Source organism: Theropithecus gelada, chromosome 6 (assembly GCF_003255815.1).
Source record: "Theropithecus gelada isolate Dixy chromosome 6, Tgel_1.0, whole genome shotgun sequence".
In the NCBI taxonomy this organism is placed as follows: domain Eukaryota; kingdom Metazoa; phylum Chordata; class Mammalia; order Primates; family Cercopithecidae; genus Theropithecus; species Theropithecus gelada.
Window position 1 is genome coordinate 150,810,217 of NC_037673.1, and position 16,020 is coordinate 150,826,236.

The following is a 16,020-nucleotide window of genomic DNA, read 5'->3' on the forward strand; positions in this document are numbered from 1 at the left end:
GGAGGGGTCGCCCAAACCCCTCAGGGTCTCCTTTCCCCCTCTGCTTTTTTTTCCGCGCCGTCCAAGCCAGTCCCACTCTCCACAGTCTGGAAGGGATCGGCTACCCCCAACATTGCGACTACCTTGCAAGATCCCCCATCACCTCCTCCGCATGTCTTTCCACGTATCTGTATGTGGTTGTCCCTCTGTCTTTCCCGCCATGACTGGCTTTCCGTCCTATTTCACCCACCCTTCCTCCCATGGATTCGCGAGTCCTCTGGCCCTGGCCTTTTCATTTTATTAATCCGTCCCTCTCATGATAGCACCTCTATCCTCTCTAGGTCCCCTCATATGCCGCTCCTCCAAGTCTGTCCCTCAGCGTCCCCTTCCGCGTCTCAACTGTCTGTCCCCGAATGTGTTCCTCTGTTCCTGGAGTCTGGCCCTCGGTCCAGCCAGGCTCCTGCTCACCATCCCTCCCCGGGGCCGGAGAGTCTGCGGCCCGGTTCCCAGTTCTCGCCGGGGTAACTCTTTCCTCTTCCACTTTCTCTACTTTGAACCCATCCCAGCAGAGTCCAGGAAGTAGCCTGGCGCCGGAGACTGGCGGTGGTGACGCCCAATGGGACGCGCCAGCGGCGGCAGCAGCCCCGCCCAGAGAGCAAATGAGACCAATGGTCGCGTGAAGGCGGGACTTCCGTTGTCCCGCGGAGGGCGGGGGGAGCGAACTGTTGTGGTGCGGCGCGTTCGGCGGGCGGCGGCCGGGCGGCCCTGGGGCTGCCGCGGGACTCGGGGCGCAGCTGAGCTGCTGCAGGGGTGGAGTGGGCCAGACGAGCCGCGGGGCCCGGGTGCCGCGGGTTCGAGGCCGGGCCCCGCGCGAGGAGGCCGCGCCACCCCGGGGGAGCTGCCCGGCAGCGAGTTTGCCCCGCAGCCGAAAGAAGGCGGGAGCCGGCGGGGGCCTTCGAAACCCCCTGGCAACCCAGGCCCGGAGTCCTTAGGGAGCGGCTGTTTCCTGGGACGCCCTCCCGGACGCCCCCGCTGCAGGGTTACGGTTCTGGGCCCCCGGCAGAAGGCTCCTCCGGGTGACCCCCGGCGGGGCCCTGCGAGCCGCGGGAGCCGACCCCGGGGCCTCGAGCGGGGAGGAAGGGGGCTTCCGGAGGCGGAGAGCCGGGGGCGGAGGGACCCAGGCCTCTCGGACGCGGGGCAGGGCAGCGCCCGGGCTGGAGACGGACTCTGGGACCCTCGGGTGCGGGAGTCTCAGCGACCTGCCCCGCGGCACGCGCGGCCGCGGAGTGGCCTACCGGGGACCCTCCCCCAGAGGGACCGGCCCGGGGCGGGGAGATGAACGGCTTCAGCACGGAGGAGGACAGCCGCGAAGGGCCCCCCGCCGCCCCCGCTGCCGCCGCCGCCCCGGGCTACGGCCAGAGCTGCTGCCTCATCGAGGACGGCGAGCGCTGCGTCCGGCCCGCGGGCAACGCCTCCTTCAGCAAGAGGGTCCAGAAGAGCATCTCGCAGAAGAAACTCAAGCTGGACATCGACAAGAGCGTGAGTCCGCCCCCACCCGCGTCTGGGCCCCGGCGCCCCCAGCTCTCCGTCCGCTGCCCCGGGCTGCGGTCGGGACTCCCTGGGCACTACCCGCCGTGGGCCTCGCCGCCCCGCGTCTGCAGAACTGAGTTGGACTCGGCATTTCAAAGGCCGCTCCAGCGCTGACATGCTCTGACTGTGATTCTACCCAGATCCGGGAGGATGGGGGCGGGGACTTCAGGACTCCTGCTGCCTGGGAAGATTGGACAGCAGTTTCCAACTTGTTTTATTGGTTTATGGTTTAGACTTTAGAGCAGGGAGAGGTGGGTTAATTTTGTTGGCCCTTGAAGCAGCAAGAATCGGAGGGGCGGGTGATGAAGATACCCGGCTCTTTTCCAACTTCTCTCTCCTTCTAGGAACCCTGTTATTCCTTCAGACAGAGAAAGGTGGCAGTTACTTCCCTGGCTCCCGCAGCCTCGGTATCTGCAGAGTGTCACCGAGCTAGCTGCTTCGCAGGCAACTGTGGGAATGGGTTTTTCTAGGATGTGGCAGAAATAAGACCAAGGCCAGGTCTTGGGAAATGGCTCTTGCAGTCGATGTGACTGGAGGGAGAAGAAAAGAAATCAATTTTCTTAGTGGTAGTTTCTTTTGAAATAAGGGGGTGGAGATTTAAATTTAAATCGGATTGCCCTGCTCTTTGTGGCTTATTATAGGAAACTTCTGTGTGATTTCACCACTTCTAGTTAACAATTCTGAAGCTGTGCCTATTGTTAACCAATTAAGAACTTTTTAGTTTGACATCTGTTGCTGCAAGCCTTAAGTGATTGCTTCATGATTAGGAATTGAAAATGAGTTAAGGGGATATTTAATATTCAGGTAAACTAGCTAAGAGCTTAGGTGGTTAACATCCATTCTCTTTTAGAATCAGAATTTCTCCACAGTTGTAGGAAATCAGAGACTGCTTGTTAAACTGAGAGGGAGTGCACGTTTCCTCTCTGGTTTTAGGGTTGAAATAGGCCCAGAGATAGGAAGTGAGGGTGTCAGATACACACAGCACCTAGGAGGCTGGTTAATTTCTTAAACATACTATCTAATTTACTTCCAAGCCCTATACATAAGTCTTCATTAAGTCTCTAATAAATAAAAAATCTCTCCTGTCCTTTTTTTTTTTTTTTTTTTTTTTTGAGACAGAGTCTCTCGCCTGTCACCCAGGCTGGAGTGCAGTGGCAAGATCTCGGCTCACTGCAACCTCCACCTCCTGGGTTGAAGCGATTCTCCTGCCTTAGCTTCCTGATTAGCTGGGATTACAGGCGTTTGCTGCCATGCCTGGCTAATTTTTGTATTTTTAGTGGAGATGGGGTTTCGCCATGTTGGACAGGCTGATCTTGAACTCCTGACCTCAAATGATCCACCAGCCTAGGCCTCCCAGAGTTCTAGGATTACAGGAATGAGCCACTGTGCCCAGCCCCCTGTCCTTTCTTCAGACTCTTCCCTCCTACCCCTGTTTTTAAGTTAATTGTTATAATACAGTTGCTGCTCTTGCATGGACAGTTGCTATTTTTAAGTGGTTGGGAGAGAGTTAATGGCTTTCTTACTACAAATCTCTATCAATGAATACACGAATGGAAGTTATCTGAGAACAAACAAGGGGCTACACAACAAGGTGATCCCTTGTTAGGTCACCTATTGAGGTGAAATGCTTATGACAATGAATTCATCCACTTAGAAACACTGCCTACCTTCTGTGTAGGTTGTTAGAAGCTGCTTGAGCAGCTTATTATAATATTTTCCAGTCCTTAAAAAAATAGAATCTTCCAGTCCTTTTAGATTGGATGCCTTCCCATCTGAATGATTTTGCTGCTGCAACCAGGACTCCTTTTATTTACCCATTGACTCTACTTGAAAACCTATGTTGAGCTATGCTGATCATTTCACACCCACTGTCTAGAAGAAGGGCAGCCTGAGCCTAGCATTAGTGTTCCCAAAAGGTAATACTTCTGAAGGAGTAAGGTTTCCAGGTGGAATCATTCACAATTTGTTTTAAGGTGGTGTTGTGGAGTCATTATTTCTGAAAGGGATTCTATTTCTTTCTCACAGGCTTGGGCAGGAATTCAATTCCAAGTAACTGCTATGTTACAATAATTTTTAGCTATTGCAGAAAGTGAAGGAAAAAAACTAGAGCCTTTGCTACCACCTCCTGCCCCGACCCCACTCCCAAAGGCCACTGAGCTCTGAAATTTCTGAAAACCAGTATGTACATGAAAAGGGTTAAGGAGAAAATGATTATTTATCTTGTAAGAGAGTCTAGCAGAGAACCTTTTTAAATAACAGCACCAAAAATTCAACTCAGGCTGTTTAACTCATTTTATATAGACTTTGGCAGTGTTCTGTGATCTATTAAAATATTAATACACCTCCAGTTGACATATTTCTGCTTTTTTTTTTTTTTTATTCCCGGAGAAAAGTGGAAGTTGAGAATAGTATAAAGGAAAATGCTGGGGTAGGAAAAGACATGTACTAGGGGGGCAGAAGGCCTGGGTGACCTTGGCCAGGTCATTTCCTCACTCTGGATGGCTTCATTTTTACCCGTCTAGAAAACGGGATTGGGGTCAATGGGATTGTACTAGTGATTGCTAAATTCTCGTACAACTAGGATTCTGTTATTCTATTGTCCTGATCTGAAATCTCCCAGCCGAAGCTTTAGGAAGCCACCTATTCTCCCTGTTCTCCTATGAAGTTTGTTAATGTGAACTTGAGCAGTTGATGTGAGTGGTCTCACCAGTCTGGCTAACGTGCAGGACCAGCTTCCTCTCAGGGATGCAGAGTGGGCTTTGTTGTGCTTTCTTCCTGGAGAAAAGCATGTTCAGTATTATATACATCAGCTAGGTGGGATTCTTAGGGACAGTGGCATGTGCTGTGTTCGAAAGTCCGGGTTGAATCTGACAAAGCTATCCCAATTTGTAACCACGTAAGTAGTGGCTTTCATTAGCCTAAGCCACTTTTAGATATAGGAGATTTCCTATATTGGTACATCAACATTTTCCGAGTACCTCCTGTCTGCAAGACACCATCACGGTATAAACTTAGAAGTATTCATGACTCACTAATCAGCCACATGAAAGTGATCATTCATCTGAATAAACAGTTTTCATTATTTTCTCCATGAAAAGGTCTGAATTAATTGATGCGATTTCCTGCCAGCTTACTTTTATCTTTAAGGATTTAAGGAATAAACTCAAATTCAGAAGTCTCTGCAGAACATTTGTGAAACAGCTGTTTCACTATCAACAACCCCAAGTCATTTGCCAGGCATTCAGTTTCTGTAAGGTTTTTCAATGGCTCCTCCAGCCAGCCATGGAGGATTCTTCATGTCTTAGCTGTTGCTGCCACCTTCACTTACCTCCATCCTGTATTAGAAAATCTGTAGTATCCACCTTCTTGTATGTGGTTCTACCTTGTAAGAATTTCCACATCTTTTTCCACTTTTCTTTGTGGATCAGATGTGAGATAATGCAAGAATTTTAAATTGACACATAGAAACAAAGTTTTTCAGAGAGTTATTATCCTACAATAGTAGCTATTGTAAGTGTAAAAATAGAGTGTCCCAAATACCATTGCCACAGTCCCTTGTGTCCTGCTTTCCTCCTCCCCAGGACAGTGCATTCCAGCCCACTATAAGTTCGTGACTCCTACAGGTCTTCTGAAAATGTCGCATCACTCCCTGCTTCCTTGAGGGACTCTGTCTTGTCGGAAGGAAAGTCTAAGCTGTTCTCATGCCCACCGCCCAGATGCCTCACTTTTTCATTATGCTCCTACATTACATGGGCAGCCATCATCACCCAACTGACACTGTACCCTGGGCCTCCTCACTCACTCTTTCTGTCATCCTCCATTGGAAACTCTAAAGTCTTGGCACTCCTACCCATCTGGAATGCTTCCTGTCTGCCTAAAGTCCTCCCTTTTAGTCAGGGCCCTTCACCCTGAGCATCTCTGTTGCAGGAATCTCTTCCTTTGCTGAATCTGTACCATTTACTGTTTTCACCATTCACTGGAGGCTTGGTGTATGATACGCCACAAAGTGTGATGTTAGCGTTCTCTTGGTGTTCTTCTGCACCTCAGTAGTGAGCTTCTGGGAGGCCTACATCTTGTCTTCCGTCTATCTCTCCAATGCCCTACAATGGACGGAAGCCCCACAATTTGACAGATACCTGTTGCTGTCTCCAAGGAATTGGCCAACTCTGACTTTGATTTTTCTGTCCGTCAGGTAAGGCACCTGTATATCTGTGATTTTCACAAAAATTTCATCCAGAGTGTCCGAAATAAAAGGAAGAGGAAGACAAGTGACGATGGTGGAGATTCTCCCGAGCACGACACTGACATTCCTGAGGTAAAGGTCAAAGAAATCAATTTGCGGAAGCTGGAAAAATGGATTCTAATCTGATCCTCATCTCTGACCTGGTCTGCTTTTTGTATTAAGAAGTAATTTTAGTCCCCTTTGTTTTGCTGTGGATTATTTGAAAAGTGAATTATAGTAATACGGAATCTGAGAGCTAAAAGCTTGGATACCCACTGGTCAGACTGCCCCATCATTTTATGGACAGGCACAGAGAGCCAAGGTCAGGTATATAGTTTGGAGGCTCTAGTCTGGGGCCCTTTCCAGTAGACCACGCTGTTTTTCTGCAAGACGCCCCTGACAAATGCATAAATACAACCACAGTGTCACTTTTTTAAAAACCTTGTTTAAAACCTTTAGAGAGTGTGTAATGGTTTGGGAGAAGTCTCTTCCCTAAAAAATGAAGATGTAGGTCATCAGTTCATACCAGCTCTGATTTTCTCTCACTGATTTCTTGACACCTAGTCCAGGCTGTTCCCAAGGATCCATTTCAAAGTTGACTAAACTGGACCTGGTTTTCTCAACTCTAGCACTGTTGACATTTGGGGTCAGATAGTTTTTGTTGTGGGGACTGTCCTCTGCATTGTAGGATATTTAACAGCATGCCTCAGCAGCATCCCCTCATGGGATTCTACCCATCACCATCCTGAGTCATGACAATCGAAAAGTGTCTCCAGACATTGCCACACCTCCTTTACGAGACAAAATCGTCCTGTGTTGAGAACCACTGCGCTAGACCATGAGACCTAGGCTTCTCAAACTGGAAGGCCGCCTTCCCTTCAGGTGCCTGTGTCTATTAAGTGAGGCTTCAGGAAGGAATATTGGATTTTCTTTCTACTAAATTGTTTTCACTCAAGACTCAGCAAAAGAAGAACCGTTTATAGTGTACATTGAATATTTGACACATGAATATTTCATAAGGCAACCGCCTGTTAGCACTCAGAGTGAAAATGACTGTGTAGGAATAGAAAGAGTAGGCGGGCCTTTGTCTGCAGATGTGGAGGAAACCGTTGAAAATCTGGCCCTTTCCCTCTGCCCCTCCCTGTGTCCCCTTTTCCAATGTTGGTTTACAGAATCTTGCTGTTGCTTTTAGCATTATTGTTATTTTATAAAGAAATGGATGTATTCGATTTCTAAGTGGTTTTCACCAAAAAAAAAAAAAAAAAAAAAAAGGTTTTAAGGAATGTTTTGAAAAGAATGAAGGACTTTGGCCCCTCATATTGATCATTCATTTTGTTTTTAAGTGCTCTCCACCTGCCTGAAGCAAGAACAGCTCTTTTAGAGGCAGGTAAAGGCAGCCCAACTTTATGGGCCTTCGATTTTTCATGACTATGCAGCTTTCCTCTCTTCCTTTGTTAGAAACAAAAAGGGGGGGTCCCTTCCCCTCTGTTATCCAGTCATCTGCAAAGACCCCAACCCTAACCTGCTGGTTTGCACATTCACTACAGTAACTTTTGAACTTTCTCTGGAGGGAGGTTAAGGATTCTAATACCAGAAGGCTGGGCCTAGGAAAGAGCTATTTGAGGATAACAGTTCTTCCCACTGCCCTCCTTTGTGCCCCTTTATCTGGTCGCTGCCTCGTTCTGGCCTATCTTCCTCCAGGATGTCTCTGGTTTTTGCCTTTGCTCTCCATCTTTGGTGTCCCTTCTAGCATCACTGCCTCTCCAAAGCTCAACCTCTTTATCTCATTCTGCTTGTTGCTATAGCATCTCCCTCTGTGTTCCCCCATCAGTGTTCCCAACAGCCACCACCAGACCCATCCTGTGCCATCACCCTCTACCCTCTGTGATAGCTCCTTCTGTTTTTCTAGATGTGCTACCATCCATTCTCACCTTTTAAACCCATCACAGTTGCCTGTGACCCCCTTGCCCATCTGTGCCTCTTCCAGCTTTCTGTGCTCTGATCTTTTCTCCTATTCCCTACCCTGTTTCTCAGTGCCTTATCAGACCCTACTTCTCCTTAGCTTAAGCTTTACCTTCTCCACCAGTTGTGTGAGATCAGCCCACCCCAGCCAGAACTGTTTTTCCACTGTTATTTTTGCCCTCCCAACCAGTTACTAGTCCTCAATGGACCATTTCTAAGACCTCTTTTGAAGCCCTCCCCATCCTCACCCCTACCTTAGTGTAGTGCTAGGCACATAGTGGGCTCTTGGTGAGTCCTGGTTGGTCAAGTGATGGATAACATTTTTCTCTTCTTCTCCCTAGGTTGATCTGTTCCAGCTGCAAGTGAACACCCTACGACGTTATAAACGACACTACAAGTTGCAGACCAGACCAGGCTTCAATAAGGCCCAGTTAGCAGAAGTAGGTAGACAAAATTGCCCTCTAAAGAGAGCCAGCATTGTGCTGCTTCTGATGGTTACCCTGATTCTCCCTTACTGTGTGTGTCTGCTAATTGTAATCTCCTCCAGAGTTCTGGAAGCAACTCCGTATTCCTCTTTGGCACAATTTAGAACCCCACAGCTTTAGACCTGCAAAGGCCTCAGCTCCAGAAAAGAAACCATGGCACAGAAAGAGGAAAGGATTTGCTTAAAATCACACAGCAAGTTGATAGCAGAATTTAGCCTGGGATCTCATGACTCCAGATTCTAAGTCCTGAGTGTTCATTTGTTTGAATCCTTTTTGCAAGATTCTTTTTTTTTTTTTTTTTTTTTTTTTTTTTGAGACAGGGTTTTGCTTTATCACCCAGGCTGGAGTGCAGTGGCACAGTCTGGGCTTCTGGGCTTACTGCAGCCCCAACCTCCCAGCTTCAAGTGATCCTTCCCACCTCAGCCTCCAGAGTAGCTGGGACCACAGGTACACACCCCTGTGCACAGCTAATTTTATTTTTGCAGAGACGCGGCCTCACTATGTTGCTCAAGTGATTCTCTTTGGCTCAAGCAATCCTTCTATCTCAACCTCCCAAAGTGATGGGATTGCAGGCGTGAGCCACTGTGCCTGGCTTAGCAAGATTCTTATAGATATGATCATTTTGTGTGTCAGATTAATCATTGCAAAACCTTCCTGATGTTCTACAGGAGCTATTTTTTTTTTCCCTTGATTTCTCCTACTCTGGTGTTGGTAATAAAAGTATTTTAATGAATGGCACCCAAGAAAGTTTTCTCCTGCCCTGAGTTCTTAACACAGTTTGGAGTAGGGGGAAGTGCTCCATTGGCCATTTTTAAAATACATGAACTGCCTGGCTTGATAATTCTGTCTTTGTCACTTCTGTAGATATTTTCTCGTCCTTCTTTTCTTTCTTAATCCCTCTTAATATATTTTTCTGCCTATTATAGAAAAGTTGGAAAATGGAGAAAAGAAAAATATAACTCTGTCATCCAGAGATAATAGCTCTTCATGTCTAGTTCTCTGTCTTTTTCTATCTGTTTCAGTCACCTTGATCCATTGAGACTTCCTGAAAGGCTTCCAGCCTGTTTCATTTTTGGTTTTTCCTTTAGAGGTTTCTTGCTCGGCCGTCACTTTTTCTTAAACAACTTCTTCACCAGTGTCCAGATGACACAGAGGAGGTCAGAAGCCTCTCCTACTTTAAAATAACATCACCCATTGCCAGTGTTCTCTCTGGTGGAAGGGAAAGAATGAGGTGGGGCAGGAGGAGACCTGTATTCTCATTACTTACAGAATGAAGTATTAGGAGTATTAGTAAATGATGCATTTTCCTTCAAATCTGATGTGTCTTTCAGGAGGCAGTTATGCACTACTTAGAGGAATTTTGGGGTTCGGATACCTCTGTTCAATTGGTTCAATTGGCTGTTCATTTAACACTTTTTTTTTTTTTTTTTTTTTTTTTTTTTTTGAGACAGAGTCTTGCTCTATCTCCCAGGTTGGAGTGCATTGCTATGATCTCAGCTCACCACAACCTCTGCCTCCCGGGTTCAAGTGAGTCTCCTGCCTGTTTCCCAAGTGGCTGGGATTACAGGTGCCTGCCACCACACCCGGCTAATTTTTGTATTTTTAGTAGAGACGGGGTTTCACCATGTTGGCCAGGCTAGTCTCAGACTCTTGACCTCAGGTGATCTGCCCGCCTCGGCCTCCCAAAGGGATTACAGGCGCGAGCCACCATGCCCAGCCTAACACAATTTTTATTTGTTTTTGAGACAAGGTCTCGCTCTGTCCCCTAGGCTGGAGTGCAATAGCGCAGTCACAGCTCACTGCAGCTTCAACCTCCTGGGCTCAAGTGATCCTCCCACCTCAGCTGGGACCACAGGTGCATGCTATGACACCAGGCTAAGTTTTTAGTAGAGATGAGGTCTCCACTGTGTTGCCCAGGCTGGTCTCGAACTCCTGGCCTCAACTGATCCTCCCGCCTTAACCTCCTAAAGCATTGGGATTATAGGTGTGAGCCACCACACCTGCCCCACAATTTTTAAAAAACACATTTCTTCCCACTTTCAAGGCCTGAGAGGTTTGGTAGCAGCTGGCCAACCAGAGCAGTCCCCGTCTCTCCTCCATGAGTAGGACTGTGAAATTATGCCGTGACAGGTGGTTGGCTGCCACTGAAATAGAACTGCGCCTTGAAGAGTTTTAGGTTAAAAAGCCACTTTTGGATCCTGGAAATTAAACCACCTACATCCCTGGGGAGAAAGGGCAAAGGGCATTCTGAGTTCCGCACACAGCAGGAAGTTCTGCAGCGTTTGTAATTCCCGCCACAGCTTGCAAACAACTCCCTGTTCCCTGTGTACAATGTAGAATTTGCGGTGTGATTTATGCCTGGTTTAAGGAACTTTGGTATTTTCCCCCCACATAGACTGTGAGTCGACACTTCAGGAACATACCTGTGAATGAAAAAGAGACCCTTGCCTACTTCATCTACATGGTGAAGAGTAACAAGAGTAGACTGGACCAGAAATCGGAGGGTGGCAAGCAGCTTGAGTGAGGATGAAGCACATCTTAGAGGAATGAAGTGTAATGCTTGATGCACAGGTGATATCTGCTACATTTAAGCCCATAAAGACTGTTAAATATTATTGTAAATAAAAAAGTTTGAATGATGAATATTGTAAATCTTTTTGGTCAGGAGGATTATATTCTCATGATTCAGCATGTGTATACAAAGACTTTCTTTTAAGATAACTCTGGACTAAAAAAATCAGGATCATTAAAAGAATTTAAAACTATGTATTTCAGCATTCAGCAAAGCATTAAGTCAATTCTACTGGAAATGTGGGATAAGAAATATTTTGGTAATCACCTTCTTCTCCACCAGGCTGCCACGTGTGAGCCGTAGCTTGGAATAGCTGCAAGGTGCAATTGACCGTGGAAGTGCATGAGCAAACCCACATCTGGACTTGCATGCTGCCCGCTGGCGACATAGATATCCCGCCCGCTTTGTTGCAAGCTTTGTCATTTATCAGCAGATCAGTTTGACACTGGTCCCCCTCACTCACCCTGTGCCTTGTACACAGGAGGCACTCAATCAGTAGGTATTGGCTAATTGAGCTGTCACTAATAGTGCCAGCCTTGTAACATCTGTTTCACACCTGTCATTACTGAGACCTCTGCCATTTCTGTTGCTCACCACTTAACTGCTAGAATGTGGAGGAAATCCTGATACACCAACAAGGAAGTTTCTGATCAGATAAGGATTTCAGGACAGTTGCATGTGCAAAACTGATTTTGTTGAGGGTTCCAGAAACACTGATATAGAGACCCTCACAGAAGATACAGTCCCTTATGCACCCCACTATACTTCACTCTTTGGGGTGCAGTTAGATATTATGACCTTTAGCCAAGCTTCTTGGCAATAAATGCATTGACACACTGACATATTTAGTAATTTGGGGTAAGTGTTTTTAGAAGTTTTCATCCTAAGTTCACAACCACCATGCAAGCTGCCAGGGGCTGTGTGATTCCTGCCCAGAAGTCCAGCTTAGGATTGAAAGGCTGGCTGGCCTTGACTCCCTGGGCTCTGGTCATCAGCAAATCATGAGTTTGGGCAACAAAGGTCAGTTCCATCTGATGCTCATTTTTGTGAACAATTTGCCTCCCTCTTAGGGAGAAAGATTGCTAAAATAATTTTTGAAAATTACCTAATTTTTTTGTTCAAAACGTTGAACTCCTCAATCTAATTATATCAGAGCCAAAGTATCCTGTGAAAACAAAGCTTTATATCCAAAAATATGCTTTTGCAAAATTCTTTAATCTGTGTAGTGGAGGGCAGAGGGTATGGGGTAGGAGGGTGGGAGAAAGAGAAGAAAAAGATTTGGATTCTGATTTATGACCATCTTGACGTGTGGTCACAGATGTCATTTTCCTACTTAGTTTCAATTCTGAGTTATTTCTTAAGCCTTAAGAAGAATGGACAGCCTGGCCTGGCAGAATTTCACAAATGGCTTAATCAGAGCACCATCACAGAGAAGTCAGAACTACACCCACTACTGAGCAGGGTGGCAGAGTGTCCAAAGGTCTCAGTTCTGTGGAGCAGAGTACTACGCTTTCTGTGGAATGGGGACAGGGTCACCATGCTCACTAAAATGCAGTGTGTTCCATTGCAGCAAAGCTTTCGCCTGTGTTCAAAGTGCATGTCTAGCAGATTGCAGCCTTTTTAATTACATATGTATAAATGGGTGTACATAGAACATACTCTGGACTGTGAGGGCATCCTATTTTGGTATGCCTCCTGGCTATGGATGGCATGTTCCAGTGCTCTGTGAGTGTTTTCAGTCATTCACATTCACTATGTGTTTAGAGATTCTATCCCTGCTTACAGCTGAGAGATGTTGATACAGGCACCAAGAAGGCTGAGGGGCAGATGGGGCCTGCAGGTTAAGGCATTGTTAACTTACTCCATGGAAATGTCCATATCTTAATGAGTAAAAAAGTGTACTTTTCTGATATGTAAACCAGAATTGTGGGCGTGTAGGTCACATCACTATTTCTTTAGCAGCAAATCTGTTTTCCCAGTTGAGAGAGACAGTAGCTTCTGCACAAGAATATATGGTGGTAGGATCCATCTGTTCAAGTGTGTCTGAAAGAATCTTTGTTCCAAAGCGAAACCTGGGGAAACATTTTACCTTCAGCCAGATACTGTGTGTCCACTTGGGTCCCTTGTTGTCTTTCCTCTAAGGAGAGGTACTTGTGGAAAGTGGAGGTTGTGGGCATCTTTTCAACCTGACCTTTCAACAGGTCAGGTGAGAGAAAAGACAAAGCTATTTGAACCTTTGTTTTTCTTATGTCCAGAAATCTGTTCTTTCATCAGACCACTAAACCACTCGCCTTAGCCTCTTCTGCAGTTTCTGGTGGCTCTATCTGTGCGGAAGGGACTCCTGCCTGTGAGAAGTGGCCAGGTCCTCCAGAGCAACGGGGTCTGGCTTCAGGGAGCAGTGGGGTGTGGGGAAAGCAATGTTCATCTTGGCTGCACCATTTTTATACCACCCATCAAGGACTCTTGGCGCTTCTCTCCACCTGTGACATAGCAGCATTGCCTTCTTTCCTCTTGGTGCTTCTGGGCAAAACTGGAATTTGAAATCCAGAAGTGGTGTTGTCTTTTTACTTAAAGAGTATGGTTCCTGCCTCACTTCCAGCCTGGTATGGTTCTTTGATATGCCCTGAAGGTTCTCACATGGAAACATCCATTTCCTGCCATTCATATTATTTTAAGATTTTTTAAAAAACAATGGACAAACTTCTTGCTTCAAAGAACAAACTCTTAGGCTGGCAACAGCATGTAAAAAAGATTATAGCTGAATCTCATGAAAGATTAAAAACCAAAGTATTCAAGACCAGTGTTGTAAAATGAAGAGGAATTTTACTTACGTGTTACAGCTGCCAAGCCGTTAGATGTTCCTGTCATAGCTAAATAGTCACTGCTAGCCTTTCAGAGAACAGATAGTAACAATTGTTTTCATCTGCAGTGTTGCATCTAATTTTGGTGTTTTGGCTCTTTATTTTATGGGAGGTTTTTTGTTAATATCCTGCAGGGCAACTGCCTGGTGGGAGGGAGAGGATGGAAGAAGGAACTTACTCTGGGTGCCTTGCCTATTGAGGGAGGCTGTGCCTGGTGTAAAGCCCAGAGCAGCTGCTTCATGGAAGTCATCCAGAGGCGCTCTCAGTCATTACAATGACAAGATCTCAAAGTTGGGAACGGGCTGTCAAGTCATCCAGTCTAGTCTCCACATAGGTGCTGACATTCTGCCTACAACCATCCCACCAAGGGGTTGAGCAGTCTGGACTTAAACACCTCCGAGGACAGAGAACCCACTACCTCCTGGAGAAGCCTATTCTTTGCAAACCTCTGGCTTTTCTATGTTCTCTGTAATTTCCATCTTAGTCTGTGCCCCATGGGGGCCACACGGGACAAGTTATTTTTGGCAAAGCACCTAATTGCTGGCGCTGTCCCAAAGCATAGCGTTTGCCTTTTGGAAAGAAACAATGCTAGGACACTTTGGTATACCGTCCTTACCCCTGAGTATTAGTCCACTCAGGTCCTTGTTGGAGAATGTTGAGAAAACCCTACTGGCTGGCTTGTTCTTGCCAAAGCTGGGGGAGGGGACGGGGGGGACGAGAAGATGTTAGCAGCCTGCTAAAAGACAGATGACTCAGTTCTGTGCTTGCCCCACAAAAACGGATGCTCACAACATCAGGAAAACGTTCAGCTGGAAGATTTATAACTTCGTTGCTTTGCATGAAGTTGAAAGTTTTCATGGTTGCCCAGGGCTTGTATCTTAGATTCCTGTAAGGACTTCACACTGTTTTTACTGAGAAAACAAAGCTTCAGGACTTAAGGGTCTCAGCGCCAGAGAAGTGCTGTATTTTCAAGGTGGAAACTCTGTTAAGCTTGCTGTTGTCCAATCATCCGTTTTTAGAGATGGGGAAACTAAAACATAAAGATGTGCCTGAAGTCTTATGGCGTCTTCAGAACCAATCTCTGGCCCTCTTGACCTGTCTAACATTCTTTCTGACTTACAGGATAACTCTAATTCAGTCAAAGTCAGCTGCCCTCAGATTCTTGAGAACTTAAAATTGAGCAGAAATTCCCAAGGCCAACCTGGCTCTCAGGGACCAACCTGCAGAACTCAAGATTGAGTGAAATGTTTAGGCCAGTTGAGTTTTGCAAAATGAGTGGTAGGGGAAAACAGATCTAGCCCGTAATTTAAAACCAGGGTTCAAAAGCCCTAGTGGGAGATGTAGTATTGTCCTAGCATTTAAATTCTCATGAAATGGGCTTGGTCTGTGATCTCTTGATCAGACATCTGCCTTCCAGGTGATCCTTTGAGGTTGTATAATTCAGCTGGTCCTGACTCGTGGTCCCTGTTACTGAGCTGGGCAGTTGAACTGAAGGGCAGACAAGCGCAAGATCATGCCTTGGGAAGCATGGTGCTTTAGGGGTGCCTTTTTATTCCTTTTATTGTATTATAGACTGTTTCCAAGTTTATGGTTAGAAATGGTAAAGTGGGTCTGATGTTTTGAGGTAGAATCCAGCCTGGGGCAAGATATGAACTGTTCTTGAGGTAGAAATGTCTACAGTCAGTTGTTTCATCTAGCTTGCATCTTAAAACACAAGCCCTTTGGTTGCTTTCATGTATTGAACACATTTGCCAATGACAGAGGGTTATACAGAATCCCTCTTTTACATTTCTATTGTCTGCTACGCTCATCAGAGTATATTTTGGGGTATGAGGTTTTGGGGGTTTTTTTTTTCCCATTTTGTAACTGCCTTATTGAAAAGTAAGTGCCCTTCCATTCCAGGCCTCCTCATATTGTACTTGTTTCCTGCCAAATCTGGGGGATCATTTGTATTTTAACTTTGTAATCTATGGCTCTGTACTGTTGAAAGGCTCTCAATTCTATGGGGTCTCCTTAGTATGTATGTGACTTTTCATGTTGCAATATCACACAGATGGGATGGCCCGACTTTTGCTCTTAATAAATAATCTGAATGAGTAAGAGACCCTCTGTCTTCCCTTTGAATTTTTATATAGAATTCAGATGCTTTCACTTCCACATTTGGCCCCTGGCAGTGTATACAGTGATTAATGATAGTGGTCTTTCCTCCTAGCTCCAAATACTAGCACCTACATTCCCGGTGCACACTGAGTTTAGATCCCAGAATGTTAGGCCCAAGTTTCCAGTACTGTTATTCCATTCACTCACCTGGAAAGAGACTGACTGGGTCCAACAGCCTGAGTCTGGAGC

General features: G+C 46.2%; 1 protein-coding gene across 3 annotated transcripts; it reads left to right on the plus strand.

Annotated features, from left to right (window-relative positions):
• Window positions 1-666: 666 nt before the first annotated feature.
• On the plus strand, window positions 667-15,775 carry SAP30L (SAP30 like). 3 transcript variants are annotated; one of them, XM_025388670.1, is made up of 4 exons: window positions 667-1,518; window positions 5,762-5,884; window positions 8,095-8,193; window positions 10,634-15,775. In XM_025388670.1, the coding sequence occupies exons 1-4, from the start codon at window positions 1,315-1,317 to the stop codon at window positions 10,760-10,762; spliced, it is 555 nt and encodes a 184-aa protein (XP_025244455.1). In that variant the 5' UTR covers window positions 667-1,314; the 3' UTR covers window positions 10,763-15,775. The 3 variants fall into 3 exon arrangements, with proteins under 3 accessions (XP_025244455.1, XP_025244456.1, XP_025244457.1); XM_025388671.1 differs by lacking the exon at window positions 5,762-5,884; XM_025388672.1 differs by lacking the exon at window positions 5,762-5,884 and having other exon boundaries at window positions 8,110-8,193.
• The last annotated feature ends 245 nt before the right edge of the window (window positions 15,776-16,020 follow it).

Excerpts from the sequence above, each read along its gene's own strand:
- SAP30L (XM_025388670.1), top strand. The coding sequence starts at position 1,315 with ATGAACGGCTTCAGCACGGAGGAGGACAGCCGCGAAGGGCCCCCCGCC. Across the intron at positions 5,885-8,094 it reads ACGACACTGACATTCCTGAG|GTTGATCTGTTCCAGCTGCA; the intron begins GTAAAGGTCAAA and ends TCTTCTCCCTAG. Across the intron at positions 8,194-10,633 it reads ATAAGGCCCAGTTAGCAGAA|ACTGTGAGTCGACACTTCAG; the intron begins GTAGGTAGACAA and ends CCCCCCACATAG.